This window comes from Fomitopsis serialis (genome assembly GCF_022376445.1).
Source record: "Fomitopsis serialis strain Sig1Antser10 chromosome Unknown B0H18scaffold_15, whole genome shotgun sequence".
Classification (NCBI taxonomy): domain Eukaryota; kingdom Fungi; phylum Basidiomycota; class Agaricomycetes; order Polyporales; family Fomitopsidaceae; genus Fomitopsis; species Fomitopsis serialis.
This window is the reverse complement of record NW_025954975.1, coordinates 252,258-273,030: the sequence shown is the minus strand read 5'-3', so window position 1 is coordinate 273,030 and position 20,773 is coordinate 252,258. Positions and strand designations below refer to the sequence as shown.

The following is a 20,773-nucleotide window of genomic DNA, read 5'->3' as shown; positions in this document are numbered from 1 at the left end:
AGCACGCTCGCACAGGCTCGCACCCAATGTCATCCAGTCGAAAGCGCCCTACTGACTCTACACCAGCCGATATACCGAGCAAACGTCCCAGAACCGACTCCGAACGCGCCACCATGACCGACAACAGTGCCACTGGCAGGACACCAGACGGGGGAGAACACGACGACGCACCCGCACAGCAAGAGGCGGCACCGGCAACAGCTGGTCAAAGTGATGTTCAGCAGGTTCAAAAGCCACCAAACACTGATGGGAACGCGTCTGCGGGCCCATCCAAACCTCGACACACCATTCGCAAACTCGTCCCACCGCGTCCGTTTCCTACGGTTCCGGCCTCGGTCTCTGCCACAGGCCCACGTTCGGCCCATACGGAGGGCAAGAACTACATCTGCATCACACGCAAGACGCAGCTTGGCGCGTATCTGCGGCGGTGTAAGGATGTCATCATGAAGGACGGGTGAGCTGCATCTCATTTACCGCCGCGCGTGAAAGTTTCATTGATTTCATCGTTTGAAGGTACAAAACCTTGCATCTGAGCGCCATGGGCGCTGCCATACCCCAGCTCATGCAGCTCACGCTCTCATTACCCGGCATCCTACCTCACGCGCCAGACGAGATCCGGACCGAGGTGCTGACCGGGACGGTGCAAGTACAGGACGAAGTGATTCCTGACGACGAGGACGAGGACATCTCGTATCAGGTCCGAGGCAAGTCGACCGTCAGCGTCGTCATCACGATCGGAGACGGTGTGGATGAGAGTAGCGGGAGGGGGAAGGCGCGAAGTCAGGGCAAGCGGGCGCAAGCTACGGTCGCAGCTGCAGGTGCCAACGCTGGAGCGGGCAGAGCGGCAGGAAGCAAGGGTAAGCAAGTGACAGCTGCAGCACGGACTACCACTACGAACCAAGCAATGGACTCTGCATGATGCGTATGTACTGTATCCTGAATGACTCATCGTGCGTTCGCTTCTCATGTTCAGCTCTACGTCTTGGAAAGCATCTTGAACGCGTTCGTTCATACAATCTAGACTCATCATGTCTCGAAAGGGCAAAAGCACAGCGAGGTAGATTTGCCAGATCGCAAATTATACATTGAACACGAGGTGGTCACAGGGCTTCGCGGCAGCACAGTGGCCATTTGGCAATCAATCCCTTGTCATCTCGAGGTTCTTGTATTTCCGTCGGTTGTCATCGTAATGCCCAAGCGAAGCATTGTGCAGCTGACTCTTTTGGAGCGCAAGCCTAGCCCTCTGCCCCTCGCTCGCTCGCTTCGATGCCCAACTCTGTTGCAGGGCCAGATACTCAGCGCTCATTGGGCAGCTGCTTGATTCCACTGAGGCGTAGGGCCATTAAATTGCGCTCCTGCTAAGTACCTTGCGACCGGATAAGGCCTTGGACGATGTGTGCCTGCGCTATACAGCATGAGGTTGTGGCTACTGGGCAATGGTACCTGGAATGATATCACTGTTGAAGTCGATGCGATTCTGTCATGCGCTAGGTGCGTTCCTGACCCGCAGAAAGGGATGAGATGAGAATGTCGTGAACACTCTGTTGCAAAATAATCAGTGCAGAATATATCCTGCCCTGCGACGGTGGCAGAAACGCGCGCGCGCCGCGGGAGATGCACGAGAAGATGATGAAATCGCGCGCGTCGCGTAAGTATCATAACGCGGTCACGTGACAGACGCGTCCAAAACGAACATAGGCCAAACAAAGTGCAAATAAGAGAGGAAGCGGCAAGGGGGGGTTGTTAGCTCTTTACTATCTTTACTGCGACACGCGCGACAACACATCCAGGTTTGTATATTCCGGCGACGCCCCATACCCCGTTCATTCGTGAGTACAGCCAGCGCTGCTCGGGACCGCGAGACGCTTATTTGCGCACCCGGTGTGGACCCACAGACGTACACAAAGTCGTTTGCGCCGATTCCCTATTTCGTTGGTTCGTTTCGCGTAAGGACTCCTTGGCTAGCTGCTCTACCCTTCTGAGTGCCAGCAGGTCCCTTACCACCCCTTTTCTTCCCTGACAGGCGCGGCCTCCTCCGTACACACATTCATTCACCGTACAAGGCAAGTCGCCCCTCTTCCCGCTTCGTTTCCAGCCCAAAGCGTCCGCATGCCACTATCTCGTCCGTATCGGTCTAGGTCGTGGTCGCTAGACTGCGGTCGCTGCTGATGGCCAACCGGATTGGGAGCCTCGCCCAGCCAACCAGGATTCGCGGCCAGGACAATGCACAATGCACCGCCGTTCGATCACTTACATTTCCAGTGTTTCGGTCCATGTCCATTTTCGCTCATATTCGCTGACCTTGCTTAACCCTTAGCCGGCTATACTTAAACCAACGATTCATCCGGGCCACGACCTCTGTCCGGGGCCACACTGTTTGGTTCGTATCCTGTTCCGTCTTGCTTCCTCCCCACTCGCCACATCATCCGGTGACCCCCCGTCGTCCGTTGTACCATCCACTGTGTATCGCTAGCCGTTGTATCCTTAATCTCTCCGCCATGCGCATACCAAGCATACTGAAGCCTTCCCGCCGAACAGAGTTAGCAGCACCGTATACGATCAAAAACAAGAAACGCATTGGATTCCGTTTTGGCATCGAAACATGTCATTCTTCGGCTTTTCAAACCCCTCGGCCACGAACAAACCCTTCCTCGACGTACCCCCCGCGCCGTCTCGCAAGGCGAGCGAGAGGCTGATGAAGCCGGCTGCACGCGTCGAAATGGACGACTTCCTCTCGTCTGAGGCGGACGACCTCGAGCTCTCTTTCGCGTCGACCATGTCGCTCAACTCGCCGCCTCGCGACACGCTCGACCTTGCGCCGGAAAGCGAGCGCGACAATCATCCGGACTACGCGCCTATGGACATTTCGCCCGCGCCCCCGACGCGCGTCGACAAACAACGTCCCTTCATGGGTCGCCCACGCGCCATGACGAGCAACGCGAGGCTCTTCGGTCGGGACATGAGCAATAACTCGGGTGGGAACGGTTCGGTGACGAGTCTGCAGTCCGTCGCGAAGTCGACTGGGACGAACGGGGCGAGCAAACGGCTCCAACGAGCTGCTCTGCCGTTCGAATGGATGGCGACGGGTGGTCAGGACGCGAACGTCGCGTCAGAGGTGAGTTGTTCAGTTTCGGGCCAGTGAGCCACTCGCGCTCAGGCTCGATCGCGACATCCTTTGGCTGACGCTCTGCTTCTTGCCAGCCTCAGAACATTCCATCCTCCCCTGCGGCATCCGACGCGATGGACGTCGACTCTTCATTTGTCTACGTTCCGTCGTCGTCGGTGCCCAGCGATGGTCCGCTCTCCGCCGTGCCGACGATCACCGCATTCGACGTCAACAACAACCCGCTCGCGGTCCCGACGTCCGCTGCGCCGACAATTAGTACGTTCGAGGATTACTTTGCGCAGGTGCGCGCATGCGACTTCGATGGCTTCGCGGCGCCGGGTGACACCTCCCCCGGGACGCCTGTCGAGAGCCCTTCCCTGCCCTCCCAAGAAGCGTCGTTCGTCTTCGCCGATGCGCGGGTCGGCGCGTCTCGCCCACCACATACTCGAGCAGGAGGCCGCCATGGAGTCGTCGCCCGCGCCGTCGTCCCCGATGGTGCACAAGCTGAACCGCATGCCCAGCATCCAGGCGCTCAGAAACCATGATGCGCCGGTTCTTGCCAGCCAGTACGAAGGCGTGCGAGTGCGGCGTGGGCGCGGGGCGGGGATCGTCGCACGGCGGGCGTGGGGGTTTTACGTGTGGGCGCAGGGATTGGCTGGAGCGCAAAACGCGACGATTTGCCCAAGTCCAAAAACGTACTTTTTTCGGGCATGGATTCGCCTCCCCGCAGGGAGCTCGCGCGTTATCGGTGGTCAAAACTTTTCGTCCATCGCGCAAAACGGGGCCCGGTATGTACATGCTGATGAACACAAAAAAAAAAAAAGAAGCCCCCCCTTCTCTCCCTCGCGCACTGCAACACGTAGCCCCTTCCCCCTACCCAGGTACGTCTGTCCCTCGTCGTACGTCCGTCGCCGCGTGTACATACAGAGTCAATACATTCACTTACCCCGAGTACATGGTGACGTCGTGCCCAGAGTCTGCGACGAGCTCGCCCTCGCAGATAGTCAGCGAACACAAACGACGTACTCAAGGCGGGGAAGACTCACGCGACGGCGAGACACGGCTTACAGCCCAGCAAGTCGGCACCGCACGATGACGCGCTTGCGACACTCTGCCGACGCAACGTCAGCGAACACGCGATGCGAATGCACAGACGACGTAACTCACCACGTATCGGCCCGCGAACGTGGGTCGTGAACGAAGGCCAGAAGTCGTGCGGCATGGACTCCCTGTGCCGAGGAAGACTGTCGCGCCGGCGTAGTCAGTGCGAGTGACCCAGGACATGAGCTTACATCTAATACGACTCGCCGGACGGCGATCCATATACACATCGTCGTTCGTGACGAGACTCGGACGCGCCGCCGACTTGGACCGTCGTACACAGCAACAGCAGAGTGGCTGCGCTTGCGCGGAAGACTATGACGAGGGGCCCGTGCAACACAGTCTCACGTCAGCCAAGAGGGCACTTCACTGCAGGGCTGACTGGATAACTTACCTCGTGTACGGCCCAGGAAGTCGCTCGCCGGGCGTCGATACATATAGACATTGCTGTTCCCGGTACAAAGTAAGCACACGTCCCGCTAGATCACTGACGCACCTAGGAGGACATGGCGCGGGACGTCGGTCGCCGGGCGTCGATCTATATATACATCGACGTTCACGCTCACGACTTGACTTGGTCCACTGCCCAACGAGCCTACGGAGCAGCGCTCGCGCGGCGCTGCGTGCCCGGGCTCGGGCTCGGACACGGACGGCAGGCACCTACCTCAAAACGCACCTCGCAGACGACCCAGACGTCGCTCGCCGGACGTCGATATATACCTACTTTGCCGTTCCCGACGTCGTGAACAGTGTTGGTGAGTGGTCATACTACCATGCATTGGTCTTGAGCTCGAAGCCTCCATAGGTACGAAGGACTTGTTGCTCATCGATACTCACGAACTCGGCGCCGCCAACCTGTTGTAATGTCAACCACCCGGCCAGCACCAGCGTCGAATTAATGACGCACCTTGCACATGGCCCGAGAAGCCGCTCGCCGGACGCCGATACATACCTACTTTGCCATGCCGGGTCTCACGAACAGTATAGGTCAGTACGGATACCCTTAGCGTTGATGGGCCGAAGGCTGCAAAGGTACGAAGGTCTTGATACCCTGACCTACGCTCACGAACTTTGTAGACACCGATGCAATCACATAGCCTGACCAGCGCTGACGCGCTGCTCTCTGTTGACTGGCAGACAGATTGGCGGACGTGGGCAGCAACCCTGCTCAGTCCGGTGTCAGTCGGCGTCGGCACATGTGCATCTCGCTGTCTACGCACCGTCGCAGACGCGCCGCTCGCGGGAAGACGATCTATATATACATTGCCTTGCACGGCCGAACCGGGCCGGATATGGGGGTGTTGCAGTAGCGGCGACGTACGAGCAGTCGATATGCATTGCGTCGACCAGAGTGGCTGCCGTCGCAGATCAGAATGAGGAAGGTAAGCATGTATTGTCATTGCTCACCTTATGTCCCATCGTAATACCCGGCAGCAGGGAGCCATCGCGCTCGCAAAGCGCAGAAGAACATAGGAAGGGACGACGTACTAATGGCCCTTCGACCCGTCATCTTGCAAATCTCCGTGACGGTGTGACGTGCAGAGGCAGTCGCTGCCGTACTCCATCTTGTACCGTGACGGATCACGGCGCGACTCGGGCAGCTGCACTTCACCAGTGTTACTGTGAGTCGCATAGTACTTACACCTGCGTCGGCCACGGCTCGCATGGGACGATGCGGCAAAATAAACGAATGCCTCAGATAGTAAACTCGGTAAGTATATCCCAATCAGATACCTGGGTCTCTGCATGCGCGCTCGTGGCGCCAGAACCAGGCGAGCTTCGCGACTGACAGTGCACGTTCGGTTCAGGTTATCACATACAATATCATTGATTATGCACGTTCATCGGTCAAGTATATATGGAACTGAGTGCGGAGGATCAGTACACTCGAAATGAAGACTATGGCATGCGACCTACAATACGACGGTGTCTTCCGGAAAGCACAGTCGATGCGCAAGCTTCGTATTTTGACACGGTGCATGCCCATCTAGCCGCACCAGTCAATGATTCGTAGATAATCCATACAATGCGACCAACGTACCTGTCGAACCGTCTGTCCAAATGATCGCAGATCCATGATGACATGTCGGCGCCTCTGTCTACGCATTCGTGTGGGCGTGGAGGTAAGCTCGCCTGGGCTGTGGATACTCGAGGATACCTGGCCAACCTATCTAGCCCGTCATTAGTACAACAGTCATGACACCTCTCTGCTTACTACATAGCGACGGACGTACTAATGAGCTTCCCGGCTTCAAGCCAGGAGCCTGGCCTGTGCCCTGATAAGTCGGACTGGGTCTTGGTCATGTCAAGCCTCACTTGCGTACGAGACAGACGAGCGACATTGCTGTGATAGGCTGAGACGAAGTCACTACTACTATATCGGGAAGCCACTTACAGTTGGACGGGTGTGGCTCGCGGAGCTTCGTTCTCGATGTGAGGTTTCAGTACATAGCTGCTGTCAGAAGATCACAAACAGTGAGTATGAATACAGACACAACGACAATGACTGACTGTACATACTAGGCCCACACCACCAAACATTGAACGTAGGAGCGGGCAGTAGATCGGCGCGATCGGGGAACAGTGATAAGGCTGCGCCGACGGTGGAGGAGGGTGAGGCATAGTGACGGTCAAGAGTAGTGCGTCTCGCCCATCTGCCCACTGACCTTTATGTTGCTGGTGCTCGGCTCATGCATATCAAGTGCCAGACTCGTGTCAGAACAGCTCACACCATATTTGCACTCACCGGGCTGATGCTCGCCTCAACAGCGCCACAAATGCACATCAAATCCGCCACTCATCTCCTCCGATGTGCCCGGCGCCTGTCTCACGTCAGTCTATCGTGCTTCCCATGAACACTGTGTGACAACGCTCATGCTGCGATTCTGATCTTGCTCACTTGATCTCACTTTCTCCGGTATACTACTCATTTTCAGAGTGGCTCACGAGTCACAATGAATCTCAAAGTGAAAACAGAATTGCCAAGTGCATGAGCTGATACTAATTGGCACACCAATGGCTCAGCAACATGAATGATGCTCGAACATCGACCGAGCTGGACTCTGGCATGCAATTCATACTTACCTGATACAGCAATCTTCCATGACTGTCCATGACAGACTCGGAACTCAATGATCAGTAATACTCACATAGTAGGCCCACATCCTTACTAGTCACGGAGTGAGGAAATGGATTACTCACTGTTATTCCGTCACAGATTGCCTTGTCACAAGCGGCCGATGAGCTCGTGGAAGCAAGACGCGGGAGGTAGTATCCCCGATATGGTAATCCGGAACCCGTAAGCTTGGGTGGGAGCTACGACTCGGATCGCTACGAGTCGTTTGCGGCGAGCTTTACGAGCGAACATATGCTACGAAGACTGCCCGGAAATGCGCACGGCCGCGCATTTCATGTGTAGTTTGTCAAGGCGCCGTCGACACAAAATGTTCTATTCATGACGTCAGTACGACCTGTGTCGCGCGCGGCTTCGATAACCAAGCTGTCTGACAGGCATCCGAGGAGGAGGAGGAGGAGGAACGGAGCGTATGCAGTTGAGGTACCTAATCAAGTTCTTTTCCATCTGGCACGGTCACGCGCACGAGTCGTGACGCGTCCAGGACCCGACGTCAAGCTTCAGCGCTTCAGCCACAGCTCTCCTCCTCCCATCCATTCACCTGCCCGCTCGCCGAAATGATTCCTTTGTCTTGATGCGGCATATATGCGTTTGCACTCCGATGACTAGGGCCTATCTTCTTGGCTGACAATCAATCCCTGTCGGCCCACTCCATCTGCGTGCATGTCACTACGAACGGCGTCGGCTACTACCAGCTATCTCCAACTGTCTCTGCACGGTCTCCACGCGATTCCTCTGCGTCAAACACTCGCCGCAGCTTTCGTCGGCTTGAGCTACTAACTGCCTATGGCGCGCTACTGTTCAGGCATGCTCGCAACCACATGCGCCGAGTCGGGGCAGGCAATCCACGTTCTCGTCAATACTCAACTTGAACTCCGTGTTCTACCAAACACCGGCTAGCCATGAACTCGACAGATCCTGTCAAACGAGCTACGATCGAGTGGCTCGGACGGGGCGCGCGGCGTGAGGAGATGATTGGCGGGAAATGAGATAGCTTTGGTGAGTCTGCGTGTGTACTTCTGTCTGAAAAGGATATCCTTTGCCCGTGACATGTGTCACGATCTCTTGAGGACGAAACCGGGATTTTCGTGCCTGGTTTATGGCTGTGATTTGAGAAAGAATGCTGAGGAATGCTGCAGCGAGTAGCCCGAGCTTCCCTGGCGGGACGTCGGGCACCATTCTACTGTCTGTGGTGTACGCGCATACGATCGGCTGCAATGCATACGTGCCGTCATGCGTTCTTCGTGCGTTCTGCATGTTGATCCGGGTGTTGGCAGACCGCGGCAGACGGGCATCCCACCGTCTTCCGTGTCGCGGATAGCATGACCAAAGGTGGTTGCTTGGCGCGAATGTACCAGCTAGGACCGATCGCATTGCCGGTCCAGCTCCTGACATACGTGCGCCCGCGCGATCACATCCTCGAGCAATGTCAACGAGGACAATAACGATCCATTTTGCGGGGATGACACTCTCATACGAGATATGCGCGGCGTCACATCGGCTGTCACCCGATTTCTATCTCTGGTCGGGCACACTATTGCCTGCGCGCATCGAGGACCCACGCGCGATCCCGCTACCGCGGCGTATTGCATGCAGGCACGCGAATGACAATGCACGACGCTTGCAGGTATGTACTTGCTGCTGCAACAGCAAGGCTGCTATCCCGGCGAGCAGATTCATTGCATCCTGCGCGCAACGAGACGTACATCGTGGAATTGCGTGGCTGCTCGAAGCATATTCTGCGTTGGCAACTGCGCAGTAGACAATGCGAAGCATTGCGGCGTTGTCTGCATGGCCGCATCTCGGCCGCCCTCCCTGCTTCCCGTCAACCGTCAGAGAGCGCAGAAGATGCAGACCAGACCAAGGTATGCTCACTTCCTTCTCAGCCTCGTGTCGATACGGCGACGACGCACGGGTCAATGACTGGTCCGGACAACCCGGTCCGCGTTTGCTTGGACGGTATTCAGATCGTCCAATTCCCTGTTGGGTGCCTGTGAAATCACTGATCTGCGCGAAGGCGTTCAGCTCGAAGACGTAACGGGCTGCATAGAAGATGACGTCGGCGAGCAGCCGACTACCGACGCATTGTCTAGCCCTCGTGCAGGGTCCCTGACGCTGCGCCTGTGACGACCGGCTCGCGGTGCGAGCGTTGAATCACGGTGCATAGCTGCCAGTCGAGCTTTCCGCCCTCCCCCATGTTGTCCGAGTCGTTGGGTTACACGGCAGATGCGCAGCGAAGCTGAATTGCACTCCCCTTCGCGAATGAGACCGAGCCCTACATCTACGATGCGGTGTACATACGCTGGGAATGAAACCCCTGACGCATACGCTGCAGAGACTTGAGCATGAATAGAGGATGAGTCTACTTACTGTCCCGCAGCGCCTCCTCCGCCGTGTCCGCGACACCTTTTAACGGTACTTATTTCTTGCAATCTGGTTCCGCCTACGAGCGTGATGATACCGGTCAGTCGTTCCGTGCCGGAACATGTGCGCTGCCTGTCGTTCGAGGATGCAGTAGAGCAGCCGCAGCAACTCGAGAACACGCGAGAGCAGAGTCGCGTGTGGTCGAGTATTCACAGCCGAGACAGCGAACTGTCTACAGTCCTGGTTTACAGAGGTGAGTATTGCGTCGACGCGGACCTCTGTACGCTCACGGGAAGGCTCGTATTCGCCGTCAGGCTCCGCAGTAACTGCTGACCCTCGGCGTGCATGCCTTCGTCCAATAGGCTCGCAATGACCCTCAGTAAGTGCCGTACATTGCACTGGTCCGCTCCTGACGCAACCTGGCCGTACGGCTTGACGTCGGCAACTCGTGTTTGAACAATCCCTCGGCTTGAACGAGGATAGTACGCAGAACGCAGAACATCAACATATACATGTCTGAATAGACTGCTCGAAGATATGTATATACTACCCGGCCGCTCCCAGCCTGCTCGTATGTTCTCTCACTCTGTTCCTGCGCTTCTGTGTCTCTACTGTTCCCGTTAGATCCTGTCATCCGAGTCACGACGCATAGGCCGTCCAATGGCCTGCGTACTCCACCGCACCATCTCGCAAAGTGAAGGGCTCGTACTTGACGGCGTCGCTTATCCGTGCTTCTCAAAGCTCGAAAGACTGAACACTGAACAACGGTGAGTTAGCCATCCCGCCTCCGCAAACTCGACCGGCGTAATGCGCAGTGTTTCGTGAGCAAACACCGGCACGTCCTGACGATGCAACTCGATGCCACCGACGACTCAGGGCAGACTTCACAGCCTTCCGCAAGACATGCAGCTCGTATGGTGTGAGGGCCAGACGTGTGGTGTACAGGTGCGTAGTCCATTTGGTCGCGAGTCGCGGGACACGGGGCTTGTTTCATGTTCCCGCCCATTATCGAATGCTCGTAGGCCCAGCTGTCATCGATACTCGCAGAACGCATGAGACCGGTCGCTCGGCGGCGAGCTGGTTTGATGTCGTGGACCCATCGTCTCCAGCAAAGGTAGTGCGGAGAGTGCGCGAACGCCGACATATACATCGCTTGAACTCTTACCAGTCGCTATTGACACTCCCGCCCTTCCCCGTTTTGTGCTTCAGTAAGTCTTATCTATGGTCCTCGATGGCTCTGTCGCCATGGTCCAATTGCTTGCCACGTTCACCGCGGGATCCATTCGCTCAGTGAAAAGGACCCGATGTCGAAGCCGTTTGAGTCGGCAACCGAGTAACAGCGATGTCGCACTCGCCATTCCGCTCCTGGATTTCAAAGCTCTCCAGGCTCGTCTCGGTGAGTCGCGTTTCTCTCTCCGGCGGAGCTCAAGCGATCGACTGGCCGTCATGAGCTCTAGCTCGAGTCCTTTGGCAGCAAGCTTTTTCGCCCCGCGTCGCCCAGGCCCCGACGAGATGCAGCTGGTGGGATACCGTCAAGTGAGTGGCATCTCCGACTTGTCCGACGATGCGATGCGGTGTGACCGTCGAGCAGGCGTGTCGCACCACTCGGTCAGAAGCGTTCGCGGTGCGCAGGTGCGCAATCCGTTCAGTCGCCTCGCTGTCGTTCGGCGGGCCCTCCGAGACGAGACTGCTCACGTACACTCGCCGACGTCCGCAGAACGAACGTGTTCGGTACCTCGACAAGATGCTCATGTAGCCGACGGCGGAGAGGCGGTGGTAATCGAAGGCGTCACTGCCCGGGCCCCGAGAACTGTAGACGTAGCTCTGCGCGTACACACCACGGACGGAGGTGGCGTGCTTTTTGACCTGGCCAACTCGCAGGGATACCACAGGGGGACGCTGCGACGGCTCTGACCGTCGCTCGCGGTCCGTGCCCACCATGTAGAGTAACAGATATATATCTATTCCTCGAGACTACATACACGGACTCCGTACCTACTTCGAGCAACACGCACGACGTGCCAGTCGCCCGTCACGGCAACCGTCGTCTGCGCAGCGGGGACTCTTCCGTGCACAGTCAGTCGTGCACGCAGACATTGCGCCGACGTCGACGTACGTCCGTCGCCGCGCGGCGTGTTCCCACCGTGGTGTCACGCCCTCTGCACCCGCGATCCTCCCGATGAACCATAGCTCCCGCCTCGCATCCTCCCCGAGCCGTCCCACCACACCCTCCGGCTCACTGAACGACAGAACATCAGCACCAGAAACACCGCGACAGCACTCACCTCGCTCATCCCCGTGGCGCGGGGAACGGTCTCGTCGACGAGCAGGGTGAGGGCAATGCGTCGACGGAAGCAGCATGTCACTCGAGGAGGGAAGAGGCCGGGCGGCGAGACGTACCGCCAGTGCTCGCTCGCATGAACGGCTTGGAACACTTGCTTCGCAGGCTGGACGCGACGAGAGGCTGTCCTGCCAAATGGAAGGAGACCGCCTGCGCATCTCGTACGATGCTGCAGCCCGTCCGGATCGCATTCCCCGAGCGGCATGCGTCGTAGCACACTGCGCGTATCGTCTACCCGAGAGAGACGTAGGCCCGACTGGCACGTCCTTGCGCCGTCGTCTTGCAGGCTGCGTGGTGGACGAATGCAGCATCGACGCGCGAGGCTGCCCGTCGCGCCAAGCACCCCCAGTCCCGGAGCGTCCGTCAACGGAGAACGTGCACGGACCCTGCCCGATCAACGCGCACGTACCACACGCCCGGGCCATCGAGCATGCGCCCGAACGCCGGCGTCGGTGGCACGGACGAGGCTGGCGTCCATGCCAAGCGGCGCCACGCTCGCTTCCGCGGACGTCGCGCAGGATGCGCCCCGGAAGAGCCACGGCGACTTGGCCGCTGTCATCGCGCTGACGAGCCCTCGGGCGAGGTATAAAACCGGGGGCTGCGGGGGAGAGGAGGCATCGGTGAGTTGCGTTTCCGACTGAGTCGAACGGGCGAGTACTGACCTCATTGTGGTAGCAGAGCAGATGCGCTCGCCGAGTGAGCGCGCCTTGGCGACGGGCTGAGTGTGCGGGTCGTCGTGTACGGTGTCGAGGTCGTCGGTATTCGCGCTGCCGGGCGAAGGTACGTTTTCTTGAGGTTCAGGCGGTTCTTGACTTTGCTAACGACGGGGGACATGTAGAGCGGCCGTAGCCGTCCGTACGACACGGGGGTCAGGAGGACTCGCGGCTGGTGAGCTTCGTCGGTGGCTGCGAACGGTGGGGAGCGGGAGGAGACGCGGCGCCGCACGAGCGATCGACGCGCGGGCAGTCGTCCGAGTGCTGTAGATCTAGAGTAGTGAGTACGAGGTTCTTGGGAGAAGTGTAGGCGTACGTACGTAGGTTCGCACAGAGGGACTTGCGATGTATTGGGACGCGTCGCATGCACGTCGCAGGAAGAAGCGTCTCTGCTGCCATTGCTGCGAAATGGCTGCAGGCGGGCAGGAGACCGCGGGAGGTCGTCTTGCCGAAGTCCGTCTTCACGATACGTGCGAGCAACTCGGCCGACACAGGACTGGCATGTGAGTTGCCCAATACTGTTCGCGTATGATTGGACGGCATCGCTGTCGGCGGCGGCTGCGAGATGTCCGCAAGAGGGTACGGGCGTGGGTACCGTCGTACAGAAGTACGTATGCCGTCTCGTGCGTTGCTCGCCGTGTGTTGTCGACGCAGCTATGTGACCGCACTGCGCGGGCATGGCGGTGCGCTATGCCTGAGACTCGGGGGTGGGCGTAGCGCGGCTGGGGTGGAGCTGGACGCTTGACGGGTGATGGCGGCGACGCGGACGGTCGAAGGATGCGTGCAGCGCACTTTACGAAGCATGAGGAGGAGGCGGGTGGTAGGCAGCGCGTGCGGAGGACGACCGCGGGCGCTTGTTGGGCAGGGCCGCAGAGAACGGCGTGTAGCGAGTCGTCCGGTGCACGAAGTCGGTCCCCAAAAGTGAGAGGAGCATGTCCGGATGGTGGAGCATCGCCCGGCAATGCACAGGTGGGGGATTTGGAGCGGGTTCGGGGCGGGGGAGGCGGACACAAGTCGGACATGATCGCTGAGAAGACGAGTTTTCTGGATGAATGCGCGCGATTGGAGAAGAAAAAGAAAAAGGGACCTGTGTGGACCCAAGAACGAGCTAAAACGCGGAGTTGTGGGTATCGGCAGACTCGTCTCGATGGTGCGCATGAGCGTAGGGCAGCGGGACACGGGGCGGGAGCGCGGGAAAGGGACGGGAGGAGGAGAAAGACGGGGGAGGGACGGAGAGAACAGCGAGAGAAGGGCTACCGAGGACGGCGAGAGGAGTGCAACGCGGGCGGGGCGGCAGCCAATGGGATGCGTCGGCGAGTGCACAAAGCGCGGACGGAGCGGGCATCGAGCTGCGTCAGGAGCAGCCAGGGACGGGCAGAAGCAAGGCGCAGCTCCACGCTGCCTGCGACGATGGCAGACTGGTGGCAGGGACGGGCGCGCGCCGCGGGAGATGCACGAGAAGATGATGAACTCGCGCGCGTCGCGGCCACGTGAGAGACGCGTCCAAAACGAACATAGGCCAAACAAGGCGCAAATAAGAGAGGAAGCGGCAAGGGGGGTTGCTAGCTCTTTACTATCTGTACTGCGACACGCGCGACAGCACATCCAGGTCTGTACATTCCGGCGACGCCCCATACCCCGTTCATTCGTGAGTACAGCCAGCGCTGCTCGGAGTGACCGCGAGACGCTTATTTGCGCACCCGGTGTGGACCCACAGACGTACACAAAGTCGTTTGCGCCGATTCCCTATTTCGTTGGTTCGTTTCGCGTAAGGACTCCTTGGCTAGCTGCTCTACCCTTCTGAGTGCCAGCAGGTCCCTTACCACCCCTTTTCTTCCCTGACAGGCGCGGCCTCCTCCGTACACACATTCATTCACCGTACAAGGCAAGTCGCCCCTCTTCCCGCTTCGTTTCCAGCCCAAAGCGTCCGCATGCCACTATCTCGTCCATATCGGTCTAGGTCGTGGTCGCTAGACTGCGGTCGCTGCTGATGGCCAACCGGATTGGGAGCCTCGCCCAGCCAACCAGGCTTCGCGGCCAGGACAATGCACAATGCACCGCCGTTCGATCACTTACATTTCCAGTGTTTCGGTCCATGTCCATTTTCGCTCATATTCGCTGACCTTGCTTAACCCTTAGCCGGCTATACTTAAACCAACGATTCATCCGGGCCACGACCTCTGTCCGGGGCCACACTGTTTGGTTCGTATCCTGTTCCGTCTTGCTTCCTCCCCACTCGCCACCATCATCCGGTGACCACCCTCCGGTCGTCCGTTGTACCATCCACTGTGTATCGCTAGCCGTTGTATCCTTAATCTCTCCGCCATGCGCATACCAAGCATACTGAAGCCTTCCCGCCGAACAGAGTTAGCAGCACCGTATACGATCAAAAACAAGAAACGCATTGGATTCCGTTTTGGCATCGAAAACATGTCATTCTTCGGCTTTTCAAACCCCTCGGCCACGAACAAACCCTTCCTCGACGTACCCCCCGCGCCGTCTCGCAAGGCGAGCGAGAGGCTGATGAAGCCGGCAGCACGCGTCGAAATGGACGACTTCCTCTCGTCTGAGGCGGACGACCTCGAGCTCTCTTTCGCGTCGACCATGTCGCTCAACTCGCCGCCTCGCGACACGCTCGACCTTGCGCCGGAAAGCGAGCGCGACAATCATCCGGACTACGCGCCTATGGACATTTCGCCCGCGCCCCCGACGCGCGTCGACAAACAACGTCCCTTCATGGGTCGCCCGCGCGCCATGACGAGCAACGCGAGGCTCTTCGGTCGGGACATGAGCAACAACTCGGGCGGGAACGGTTCGGTAACGAGTCTGCAGTCTGTCGCCAAGTCGACTGGGACGAACGGGGCGAGCAAACGGCTCCAACGAGCTGCTCTGCCGTTCGAATGGATGGCGACGGGTGGTCAGGACGCGAACGTCGCGCCAGAGGTGAGTTGTTCAGTTTCGGGCCAGTGAGCCACTCGCGCTCAGGCTCGATCGCAACGTATGGAGTAGCTGACGCTTGGCTCCCTGCCAGCCTCAGAACATTCCGTCGTCCCCCGCGGCATCCGACGCGATGGACGTCGACTCTTCATTTGTCTACGTTCCGTCGTCGTCGGTGCCCAGCGATGGTCCGCTCTCCGCCGTGCCGACGATCACCGCATTCGACGTCAACAACAACCCGCTCGCGGTCCCGACGTCCGCTGCGCCGACAATTAGTACGTTCGAGGATTACTTTGCGCAGGTGCGCGCATGCGACTTCAATGGCTTCGCGGCGCCGGGTGACACCTCCCCCGGGACGCCTGTTGAGAGCCCTTCCCTGCCCCTCCCCAAGAAGCGTCGTTCGTCTTCGCCGATGCGCGGGTCGGCGCGTCTCGCCCACCACATACTCGAGCAGGAGGCCGCCATGGAGTCCTCGCCCGCGCCGTCGTCCCCGATGGTGCACAAGCTGAACCGCATGCCCAGCATCCAGGCGCTCAGAAACCATGATGCGCCGGTTCTTGCCAGCCAGTACGAAGGCGTGCGAGTGCGGCGTGGGCGCGGGGCGGGGATCGTCGCACGGCGGGCGTGGGGGTTTTACGTGTGGGCGCAGGGATTGGCTGGAGCGCAAAACGCGACGATTTGCCCAAGTCCAAAAACGTACTTTTTTCGGGCATGGATTCGCCTCCCCGCAGGGAGCTCGCGCGTTATCGGTGGTCAAAACTTTTCGTCCATCGCGCAAAACGGGGCCCGGTATGTACATGCTGATGAACACAAAAAAAAAAAAGAAGCCCCCCCTTCTCTCCCTCGCGCACTGCAACACGTAGCCCCTTCCCCCTACCCAGGTACGTCTGTCCCTCGTCGTACGTCCGTCGCCGCGTGTACATACAGAGTCAATACATTCACTTACCCCGAGTACATGGTGACGTCGTGCCCAGAGTCTGCGACGAGCTCGCCCTCGCAGATAGTCAGCGAACACAAACGACGTACTCAAGGCGGGGAAGACTCACGCGACGGCGAGACACGGCTTACAGCCCAGCAAGTCGGCACCGCACGATGACGCGCTTGCGACACTCTGCCGACGCAACGTCAGCGAACACGCGATGCGAATGCACAGACGACGTAACTCACCACGTATCGGCCCGCGAACGTGGGTCGTGAACGAAGGCCAGAAGTCGTGCGGCATGGACTCCCTGTGCCGAGGAAGACTGTCGCGCCGGCGTAGTCAGTGCGAGTGACCCAGGACATGAGCTTACATCTAATACGACTCGCCGGACGGCGATCCATATACACATCGTCGTTCGTGACGAGACTCGGACGCGCCGCCGACTTGGACCGTCGTACACAGCAACAGCAGAGTGGCTGCGCTTGCGCGGAAGACTATGACGAGGGGCCCGTGCAACACAGTCTCACGTCAGCCAAGAGGGCACTTCACTGCAGGGCTGACTGGATAACTTACCTCGTGTACGGCCCAGGAAGTCGCTCGCCGGGCGTCGATACATATAGACATTGCTGTTCCCGGTACAAAGTAAGCACACGTCCCGCTAGATCACTGACGCACCTAGGAGGACATGGCGCGGGACGTCGGTCGCCGGGCGTCGATCTATATATACATCGACGTTCACGCTCACGACTTGACTTGGTCCACTGCCCAACGAGCCTACGGAGCAGCGCTCGCGCGGCGCTGCGTGCCCGGGCTCGGGCTCGGACACGGACGGCAGGCACCTACCTCAAAACGCACCTCGCAGACGACCCAGACGTCGCTCGCCGGACGTCGATATATACCTACTTTGCCGTTCCCGACGTCGTGAACAGTGTTGGTGAGTGGTCATACTACCATGCATTGGTCTTGAGCTCGAAGCCTCCATAGGTACGAAGGACTTGTTGCTCATCGATACTCACGAACTCGGCGCCGCCAACCTGTTGTAATGTCAACCACCCGGCCAGCACCAGCGTCGAATTAATGACGCACCTTGCACATGGCCCGAGAAGCCGCTCGCCGGACGCCGATACATACCTACTTTGCCATGCCGGGTCTCACGAACAGTATAGGTCAGTACGGATACCCTTAGCGTTGATGGGCCGAAGGCTGCAAAGGTACGAAGGTCTTGATACCCTGACCTACGCTCACGAACTTTGTAGACACCGATGCAATCACATAGCCTGACCAGCGCTGACGCGCTGCTCTCTGTTGACTGGCAGACAGATTGGCGGACGTGGGCAGCAACCCTGCTCAGTCCGGTGTCAGTCGGCGTCGGCACATGTGCATCTCGCTGTCTACGCACCGTCGCAGACGCGCCGCTCGCGGGAAGACGATCTATATATACATTGCCTTGCACGGCCGAACCGGGCCGGATATGGGGGTGTTGCAGTAGCGGCGACGTACGAGCAGTCGATATGCATTGCGTCGACCAGAGTGGCTGCCGTCGCAGATCAGAATGAGGAAGGTAAGCATGTATTGTCATTGCTCACCTTATGTCCCATCGTAATACCCGGCAGCAGGGAGCCATCGCGCTCGCAAAGCGCAGAAGAACATAGGAAGGGACGACGTACTAATGGCCCTTCGACCCGTCATCTTGCAAATCTCCGTGACGGTGTGACGTGCAGAGGCAGTCGCTGCCGTACTCCATCTTGTACCGTGACGGATCACGGCGCGACTCGGGCAGCTGCACTTCACCAGTGTTACTGTGAGTCGCATAATACTTACACCTGCATCGGCCACGGCTCGCATGGGTCGATGCGGCAAAATAAACGAATGCCTCAGATAGTAAACTCGGTAAGTATATCCCAATCAGATACCTGGGTCTCTGCATGCGCGCTGGTGGCGCCAGAACCAGGCGAGCTTCGCGACTGACAGTGCACGTTCGGTTCAGGTTATCACATACAATATCATTGATTATGCACGTTCATCGGTCAAGTATATATGGAACTGAGTGCGGAGGATCAGTACACTCGAAATGAAGACTATGGCATGCGACCTACAATACGACGGTGTCTTCCGGAAAGCACAGTCGATGCGCGAGCTTCGTATTTTGACACGGTGCATGCCCATCTAGCCGCACCAGTCAATGATTCGTAGATAATCCATACAATGCGACCAACGTACCTGTCGAACCGTCTGTCCAAATGATCGCAGATCCATGATGACATGTCGGCGCCTCTGTCTACGCATTCGTGTGGGCGCGGAGGTGAGCTCGCCTGGGCTGTGGATACTCGAGGATACCTGGCCAACCTATCTAGCCCGTCATTAGTACAACAGTCATGACACCTCTCTGCTTACTACATAGCGACGGACGTACTAATGAGCTTCCCGGCTTCAAGCCAGGAGCCTGGCCTGTGCCCTGATAAGTCGGACTGGGTCTTGGTCATGTCAAGCCTCACTTGCGTACGAGACAGACGAGCGACATTGCTGTGATAGGCTGAGACGAAGTCACTACTACTATATCGGGAAGCCACTTACAGTTGGACGGGTGTGGCTCGCGGAGCTTCGTTCTCGATGTGAGGTTTCAGTACATAGCTGCTGTCAGAAGATCACAAACAGTGAGTATGAATACAGACACAACGACAATGACTGACTGTACATAGGCCCACACCACCAAACATTGAACGTAGGAGCGGGCAGTAGATCGGCGCGATCGGGGAACAGTGATAAGGCTGCGCCGACGGTGGAGGAGGGTGAGGCATAGTGACGGTCAAGAGTAGTGTGTCTCGCCCATCTGCCCACTGACCTTTATGTTGCTGGTGCTCGGCTCATGCATATCAAGTGCCAGACTCGTGTCAGAACAGCTCACACCATATTTGCACTCACCGGGCTGATGCTCGCCTCAACAGCGCCACAAATGCACATCAAATCCGCCACTCATCTCCTCCGATGTGCCCGGCGCCTGTCTCACGTCAGTCTATCGTGCTTCCCACTGCGGACAAACCGCGTTGTGCGAAGCGCTCACATGGTACTTACATTGTAAGGGCGTGTATATTTTTACGGCTCTAAGTCGGAGCTCCTAACATAGAGAATGGGATTCCTTTGTTCGGCCTAACATTTTGAATGTTCCTAGAATCGGGAATGTAAGTGTTATGTTCTTCCTATGTTCCGAAATCGTGCCATGTTCTAGGAATGTACTTCCCATGTTAGGGAAGTTCACTTGATGGCTTACTAATATACACGCCCTTGCAATGTTAGGCCTATGTAAGCGCCTCGCACAATCCGGGTTGTCCGCAGTGTCCCATGAACACTGTGTGACAATGCTCATGCTGCGATTCTGATCTTGACCTCACTTTCTCCGGTATACTACTCATTTTCAGAGTGGCTCACGAGTCACAATGAATCTCAAAGTGAAAACAGAATTGCCAAGTGCATGAGCTGATACTAACTGGCAGACCAATGGCTCAGCAACATGAATGATGCTCGAACATCGACCGAGCTGGACTATGGCATGCAATTCATACTTACCTGATACAGCAATCTTCCATGACTGTCCATGACAGACTCGGAACTCAATGATCAGTAATACTCACATAGTAGGCCCACATCCTTACTAGTCACGGAGTGAGGAAATGGATTACTCACTGTTATTCCGTCACAGATTGCCTTGTCACAAGCGGCCGATGAGCTCGTGGAAGCAAGACGCGGGAGGTAGTATCCCCGATATGGTAATCCGGAACCCGTAAGCTTGGGTGGGAGCTACGACTCGGATCGCTACGAGTCGTTTGCGGCGAGCTTTACGAGCGAACATATGCTACGAAGACTGCCCGGAAATGCGCACGGCCGCGCATTTCATGTGTAGTTTGTCAAGGCGCTGTCGACACAAAATGTTCTATTCATGACGTCAGTACGACCTGTGTCGCGCGCGGCTTCGATAACCAAGCTGTCTGACAGGCATCCGAGGTTCTGTCAAAGAAACGGAGCGTATGCAGTTGAGGTACCTAATCAAGTTCTTTCCATCTGGCACGGTCACGCGCACGAGTCGTGACGCGTCCAGGACCCGACATCAAGCTTCAGCGCTTCAGCCACAGCTCTCCTCCTCCCATCCATTCACCTGCCC

The 20,773-nt window shown here is 57.9% G+C and overlaps 3 protein-coding genes across 3 annotated transcripts; 2 read left to right on the top strand and 1 right to left on the bottom strand.

Moving 5' to 3' along the window:
- Window positions 1-113: 113 nt before the first annotated feature.
- B0H18DRAFT_872648 (uncharacterized protein) lies at window positions 114-919 on the top strand (the record flags this gene model as incomplete). The annotated part of the gene is made up of 2 exons (XM_048040244.1): window positions 114-454; window positions 514-919. 2 exons carry the CDS (start codon window positions 114-116, stop codon window positions 917-919), a joined length of 747 nt encoding a protein of 248 aa, XP_047896355.1.
- Window positions 920-2,540: 1,621 nt separating this feature from the next.
- On the top strand, window positions 2,541-3,651 carry B0H18DRAFT_1143605 (uncharacterized protein; the record flags this gene model as incomplete). Its single annotated transcript, XM_048035666.1, has 2 exons — window positions 2,541-3,115; window positions 3,202-3,651. The coding sequence occupies exons 1-2, from the start codon at window positions 2,603-2,605 to the stop codon at window positions 3,649-3,651; spliced, it is 963 nt and encodes a 320-aa protein (XP_047896354.1). The 5' UTR covers window positions 2,541-2,602.
- A 9,018-nt stretch (window positions 3,652-12,669) lies between these two features.
- On the bottom strand, window positions 12,670-13,615 carry B0H18DRAFT_991844 (uncharacterized protein). Its single transcript, XM_048045088.1, has one exon. The coding sequence runs from the start codon at window positions 13,435-13,437 to the stop codon at window positions 12,709-12,711; it is 729 nt and encodes a 242-aa protein (XP_047896353.1). The 5' UTR covers window positions 13,438-13,615; the 3' UTR covers window positions 12,670-12,708.
- Window positions 13,616-20,773: the final 7,158 nt, after the last annotated feature.